Source organism: Aspergillus foveolatus, assembly GCF_047715535.1.
Source record: "Aspergillus foveolatus strain CBS 279.81 unplaced genomic scaffold BDW70scaffold_244, whole genome shotgun sequence".
In the NCBI taxonomy this organism is placed as follows: Eukaryota; Fungi; Ascomycota; class Eurotiomycetes; order Eurotiales; family Aspergillaceae; genus Aspergillus; species Aspergillus foveolatus.
Genome location: NW_027396308.1, coordinates 1131 through 7861, shown reverse-complemented (window position 1 = coordinate 7861; position 6731 = coordinate 1131). Strand labels below are relative to the sequence as shown.

The window sequence follows — 6731 nt, the reverse complement described above, 5'->3', positions numbered from 1 at the left end:
GGGAATGATCGATGAGCAAATCGTAAGAGATCAGTTATTAGAGCAGTAGGGGGCCCTGTTCTCCCCTCGTCGTGGTCGGTGTGTGTTGCTAGTGCCAAGAACCCATATTACATAAAATCTCTAAATTATGCTATATTTTCTGCATAAAACTGGTAATTTATTGAAATAGTGGGTTTATACAGCATGTTTGTATTGTTTGACAACCCACAGGTTCAGACAGTATACCCAAACCCAAGCTGTGACGGGTAAGCCGCGGGTTATGTCAAAGTCACCTCCTGGGCCAGACCCGACTAAAGTACTTCCGAGTTCGGAGCCCATCTCTTTCCCCTTTGACTGATAGGACCGGCCTGTCGTAGCTCGAGAAGCAGGAGCTAGCGCGTGGCAAGTTCTACTCCGGAGTATTAGCGTTTTGTCCCGTGGCTTCAACGAAAGTACTTTATTTACGGCTAGTCGCTATTAGAGGCGGAAAATTTCATATCGGGTCATTTATGGCTCGCTACTAACTTCGGCTTACGGTGGCCTAGTTTTCTGTGTAGACTAGATCATGCAGCTGAAGCAGTGGTTGGTATTAGTGACTAGTACACAGTAGACTATCCATTCACGGTTAAAACAATGCATGTCTGGGTCCTGGCCCGATCAGTCGTCCAACTCGTGCGGTGGCCCCTTCGAGCCATGACTCATTGGTACCTGATCAGCGGCATAAAAATGGCGCTGCGGCTGTGACTGGCATGGCCGTCATCTTCTACACGATCATTGTACAATGGAACATATCCGCCAGACTTTTGCGCAATGCCAGCGGGAAGGCCGACCGGCGCTGGTCACCTACGTGACGGCCGGATTCCCCACTGCAGAGGAGACCCCAGACATCATGCTAGGGATGCAGGCTGGAGGAGCCGGTGAGTATTGCTCGTCCGCTCTCTAAAAGGCTGTGGTTCTAATCCGGAGGATGGCAAGACATCATTGAGCTGGGGCTTCCTTTTACCGATCCGATTGCGGACGGTCCGACAATCCAGAAATCCAACTTAAAGGCGCTGCAGAATGGGGTAACCATTATATCCATGCTCCAGATGGTCCGGGAGGCCCGTCAGCGAGGACTTCGGACGCCTGTGCTTTTCATGGGCTACTATAACCCGCTGCTACGGTACGGAGAGGCCAAAATTCTGGCCGATGGCAAGCTCGCCGGAGTCAACGGCTTCATTATTGTGGACTTGCCACCAGAGGAGGCAATTCGATTCCGTAAGGGCTGTGTTAAGGCCGGGTAATGTCATCATCATGGGGTGGGAAGGCCCGTGGCAGAAATAACTAACACCGGTGATAGTCTCTCCTACGTCCCGCTGATTGCGCCCTCGACCACGGAAGACCGCATGAGAACCCTCTGCGGTATGGCTGATTCTTTCATCTACCTTGTTTCCCGCATGGGCGTCACGGGCACCACGGGCTCACTCAGCCCGGACCTTCCAGCCCTCATCCGGCGAGTCAAAGGTCTTTCCGGCAATGTACCAGTAGCAGTCGGATTCGGCATCAGCACTCGGCAGCAATATCTCGCCGTCACCTCGGTTGCCGATGGCGCTGTCATTGGCAGCCAAGTGATAACGATATTGAATGATGCGCCAGCTGGAAAGGGCGCTCAGGCAGTCGAGGAGCTCTGCACAAAGATCACGCAGCGAAAGGTCGAAATGGGGGCGAGTGCTTTGGAGTATCTTATTTCCTCAGCGGAAACAGTTGACTCTGTAACGACTGCCTCAATAGCCGAAGATGATGCAACAGTGACCGATGAGCCGGGGCGATTTGGCGTTTTCGGCGGGCAATATGCCCCCGAGGCGCTCCGCACCTGTCTGGCTGAGCTCGAGGCAGGATTCCAAGCAGCGCGCGATAATCCAACCTTCTGGGAGGAATTTAGGTCTTACTACCCCTACATGGGCCGTCCATCTAGCCTGCACTTTGCTGAGCGACTGACAGCACACGCTGGCGGTGCAAATATCTGGCTCAAACGAGAAGATCTCAACCATACTGGTTCGCATAAGATCAACAACGCCCTAGGCCAGATCCTTATTGCTCGACGATTGGGAAAAACAGAAATCATCGCTGAAACGGGAGCAGGCCAGCACGGGGTTGCGACAGCCACCGTATGCGCGAAATTCGGCCTGAAATGTACCATATATATGGGCGCTGAGGATGTCCGTCGGCAGGCCCTGAACGTCTTTCGGATCAGGCTGCTGGGCGCAACCGTGGTGCCCGTCGAGTCTGGATCGCGCACGCTCCGAGATGCCGTGAATGAGGCCTTTCGTGCGTGGATCACGCGGCTGGACACTACACATTACATTATTGGATCTGCTATTGGGCCTCATCCCTTTCCAACAATGGTTCGGACGTTCCAGGGCGTCATTGGCAATGAAACCAAAGCGCAGATGGCTGACTTGGGCAAGAAGGTCGATGCGGTGGTTGCTTGTGTAGGCGGCGGGTCCAACGCCGTTGGCATGTTATGCCCATTCTCACAAGACTCTTCTGTCCAGCTATTCGGCGTCGAGGCTGCCGGAGATGGTCTAGACTCAGGCCCCGGCCGGCACTCCGCGACCTTGTCCGGCGGGTCGATTGGGGTGCTCCACGGTGTGCGGACCTACATCCTTCAAGACCAGCATGGCCAGATTGAGAGCACGCATTCAATCTCCGCAGGACTGGACTATCCCGGCGTTGGACCGGAATTAGCTTACTGGAAGGAGTGTAACCGGGCGAAATTTCTGTCGGCGACTGATGCCCAGGCTCTTCAGGGGTTCCGCTTGTTATCCGAGCTAGAAGGTATCATTCCGGCGTTGGAGACTTCTCACGCTGTCTGGGGTGCATTAGAGATAGCGAAGAAACTTGGACCTGGTAGTAACCTCGTCTTGTGTCTTAGCGGTAGGGGTGATAAAGATGTGCAGACCGTGGCTGAGGTATTGCCCAAATTGGGGGAAGAAATTGGATGGGATTTGCGGTTTTAAGTGCGTTAGACCATTGAAGACAGGGATGATGTAAGACGCCGAGGGAGGCAGGAAAACGTCCGCGGCCTAGAGCTGTTGCAGGGGCAGACCAAGATAATTCTGGCTGGACATGAAAGCTGACCCTGGCAATTCAACGGTGACGAACCTTGGTTCCGATACCAAGAGGGATCTGTGATTTGTACCCGCACCCCAAGACTCAAAAATAACGTGGTGTTTAAGAGAATCCGAATAGCATGCTATCTCCAAGTGTACGCAAATCAATTCCAGATAACTCCAACATACCCAATATGGTACCCGCAGGCATTTAGGGTTATATGTATAGTCATTATTATAGTCACCGGAGGTAAATCTAACTTCAAAAGTGCTAAGGAGACAGAGGTCCATACCATGCGAAAAGTGATCACAACATCAGTTCACTCCCCGTCACGGCTTGAAAAAGTCTCGAGACCGCTTCCAGGGTGGGAACAGTATAGCCACCGCAGTTCGTGAGAATATGTCTCATGTCTGGCTGGATGAGATCATGGCTGGCTACTCTGCATATAGCTTCTAGAGCCATGCTCTGGCCTCGGTACGGGCCTTCCGCCCATAGACGAGCACAGTCAGGATCTCGAGACCACAGGGAATCATGAACGGCTGGGTGGTAGCGGAAGACGCGATCGGTAGGGTCTAGGTCGGTATCGGATAATGTCCCGTTCAGCCCGCCGTTGGCGTGGGCAGAGGAGGACACCCTAGTGACGTTACCATCAGCGCCGTTACCATCAGCGCGAGCAAAAGACTTCCAGTATGCGATGTCGCTTGTGACTATACCACTGCCGTATTCATAGTGTTCTGGAATGCCGACACCGGCTGAATCGTCGCTCGCAAACAGCAGGCTACTGCTGATAAACAACGCCAGTCAGAACGACAGAGGGCCGAGCTCTGAGGCCCTGGACCCTGTAGCACGCACTTTAGCTAGCGGGAGCAAGCACGCACCAGAGGGCCAATGAGGGGCGGAAAATAGCAGTGCAGGTCAGGTACTGGATGGCCTATAAGGTTCAGGGCTGTATCTGGACTGGGGCTAGGTAGTGAGGATGAAACTAAAGGTAAAACGGTGTAAACCCTGATTCACGCGAGCAAAGACTTCACCGCGGGTGGACTGCCGCGGGCACTCTATGCTGGTACAATGCAGCTTGTTTTACTGTCAGGCAGGCCTCAAGGTCAGGCCCGCTGAAGGAAAGGGCTTAGTCCATTGCGTAGATTATATATCACACCTATGTTCGTCGTTGAAGAATGGCATACTGCTCACAAAACATGATTAATGATGACATAAAAGTCAGTACATGCATTTTCCATATCCTCCTCATCAAACCCCAAGTCCTTGAAAATTTTCTCTATACTGACAACCTTCCCAGCATCCGCCTCAAGCACATACTCCTTTCCCCTCCAAAACCATCTTCTCTTTGCCCTGTTATCTAACAACATCTTCACCATATTGCCATTACTATTCTTAGTTCTAGCAGCATTCACTGCCAGGGATAGCGGCGCCTGATGCCTGTCCCCTGGCCCTCCAGAACCACAAACATTAATATCAGCGCCATGCTCAACCAGCAATCTTGCACTCTCAACATCTCCATCTTTCACGGCACACTGCAGCAGCGTCTTATTAGTCTCAGGGCGATGGTCGTGTGCATCAAAGCCTGCTTCTAGCAGCAATCTCACAATATCTGGCCTTTCATGCCTGGGACAATCCTGCAGCGCGATCCACAACGGACCTTTAAGTTTCGCCCACTTCCGACGCCCGTATCGATTCGTCCATCCCGAGCCAAAGACATGTGCGTCCTGCCGGCCCAGACACCGGCGCACTATCTTTATATTCCCCAACTCAACCGCGTCACAAAGCATGAGCTCGAACCATTTTGCCTCTAACTCTCCCTCTCCCTCTGGCTCTGGGTTCGAATTGACGCCGTGCCGTTCCAAAAACTCCGCGATCTCAATCTTCCCAACCCTCACCGCAGCCCGGAATGCCCTGACAAGAGTTGGTTGAATATCCCTATTGTGCCCAGAACTAGTAATCCGATTTGTCGGCAGTGCCGTCGAATACTTAATCCACGCCTCCAACGCCCCTCTATTCCCTGCCCGCGCCGCCACACTAAGCGCATTTGTCCTGTGCCACCCCCAGCTGACGCCATCCCAGTAGTTAAGCTTGCAGTTGCGCTCAACTAACAACGACACAAGCTCCTCACTGCCGACTTTGGCCGCGATGTCGATTGGCACAATGCGCAAGCGGTTGCTGGGCATTGTCATGGCCGATATACCGCGCGGATGCGCATCCAAGAGACGGATGAGCTCGGGGACATTGTGACGGATGATTGCGCTGGATAGAAGTGCTGTGCGGAGTGTTTCTTCTATGGGTTCATGTTCATGCCGCCGGAGGGAGCTGTATATGTGGACTGCGCCCGAGGCGAGGCGCTGGGTGCTGAAGAGCTCGGATGGCCGGTGCCGGGTGTAAAGGAAGGCGTCAATGAGTTTGTCAATCAACTCATCTCTTTCGTTGTGCGATTGGGGGGCATTGCAGGGAAGCTGGAGGACCTCGTGCACCCAGCTGGAGAAGATGCATGGATAGCCATCGTGCGTATGGATCTTGTGGTGCAGGAATGCACGCTTATATGGGAATTTAGCCCAGTGGCAGTATACGAAATCCTCGTCTTCCAGTCGCGGGCTTGTATGAATCAATGGAAGGATTTCGGACGCGAATAGTGCTGTACCTCGTCATTTCCTAGGTCGTAATTTGAATACAAAAGAAAGGCCTCTGTAAATGGGCCTGGCATTCGACACTTACAGTTTACCAGTCTTGCTCTAACTAGCTCCCGTGCAGGCAAGACTTTGACCATATCCCGCAGGATAAGGCGGAGAATCTCCAGGGGAACTCGCATTATGCCTTGAGATTTGTCTTGGAATGGAGGGGATCGGGTTCTTGATAAGGTACTGCGGATTAGACTTGTTAAACCCGACCCGCGAAACCCGCCCCAACCCGCCAAGAATTGGGTTGGGTTGGACATTCTAATAATCCATTAGACCTGGGCAGAACCCATGGGCCGGCCCAAATGGGTCAACCCATTTAGGCCCATGGGCCGAAAAATCCATTTTCTGCCCATTCGTGGGCCGGCCCATTCGGCCCATTCGACCCATTTTAGGGCAAAATTTAGTGGGTATGTGGCTTTCATAATTTATGCAATTTACGCGAACTCTTGGCTGTAATGCATTCGTAACAATAATAGGTATAATATAGTTGAAAAAGGGCATTTTAATATTACTGCAGAAACAAACTATATCTCATATCCATCTAATAACTTTGAATACTTTCGAACTCTTCCTGAAACCCGCTGTGTGTTTTGCGCAGGCAAATCAGGCTCCTCTTCCCACATAGGCTCCACCTCAGGCTCGTTCTCAGGCTCTTCCACTGGCTCAATACTCCTTCGCCTCTTCGAATGATACTGCGAAGGGCCCTCCTCATTGTCACTAATCTCTATAATATCCTCTTGAATACGCTCATCCAGCTCTTCTTGTTGGAGCTCTCTCTCAGACTTACTTGCGTACTCTCGAATGAAAGCAAGCTGCTCTTCTTCGAACCGAATGCCACACATAAGAAGCATTAGATCCTGGATAGTACTTGATTGTAGTGAGCCATGGCAATAGTGGCAGAGATCACGCGCAGAGTTAAAGAGACGCTCTACACCTGCGCCTGTGGCTGGGACAGAAAGGGTATCTCGAGCA

The 6731-nt window shown here is 52.2% G+C and overlaps 2 protein-coding genes across 2 annotated transcripts; one reads left to right on the top strand and one right to left on the bottom strand.

Annotated features, from left to right (window-relative positions):
- The first annotated feature begins 761 nt into the window (after positions 1-761).
- On the top strand, positions 762-3294 carry BDW70DRAFT_146095 (tryptophan synthase beta subunit-like PLP-dependent enzyme). Its single transcript, XM_073738535.1, has 2 exons — positions 762-896; positions 955-3294. The coding sequence occupies exon 2, from the start codon at positions 1365-1367 to the stop codon at positions 2976-2978; it is 1614 nt and encodes a 537-aa protein (XP_073590499.1). The 5' UTR covers positions 762-896; positions 955-1364; the 3' UTR covers positions 2979-3294.
- A 953-nt stretch (positions 3295-4247) lies between these two features.
- BDW70DRAFT_146094 (ankyrin repeat-containing domain protein) lies at positions 4248-5553 on the bottom strand. The gene has a single exon (XM_073738534.1). The coding sequence runs from the start codon at positions 5259-5261 to the stop codon at positions 4260-4262; it is 1002 nt and encodes a 333-aa protein (XP_073590498.1). The 5' UTR covers positions 5262-5553; the 3' UTR covers positions 4248-4259.
- Between the last annotated feature and the right edge of the window lie 1178 nt (positions 5554-6731).

Excerpts from the sequence above, each read along its gene's own strand:
- BDW70DRAFT_146095 (XM_073738535.1), top strand. The coding sequence starts at position 1,365 with ATGAGAACCCTCTGCGGTATGGCTGATTCTTTCATCTACCTTGTTTCC.
- BDW70DRAFT_146094 (XM_073738534.1), bottom strand. The coding sequence starts at position 5,261 with ATGACAATGCCCAGCAACCGCTTGCGCATTGTGCCAATCGACATCGCG.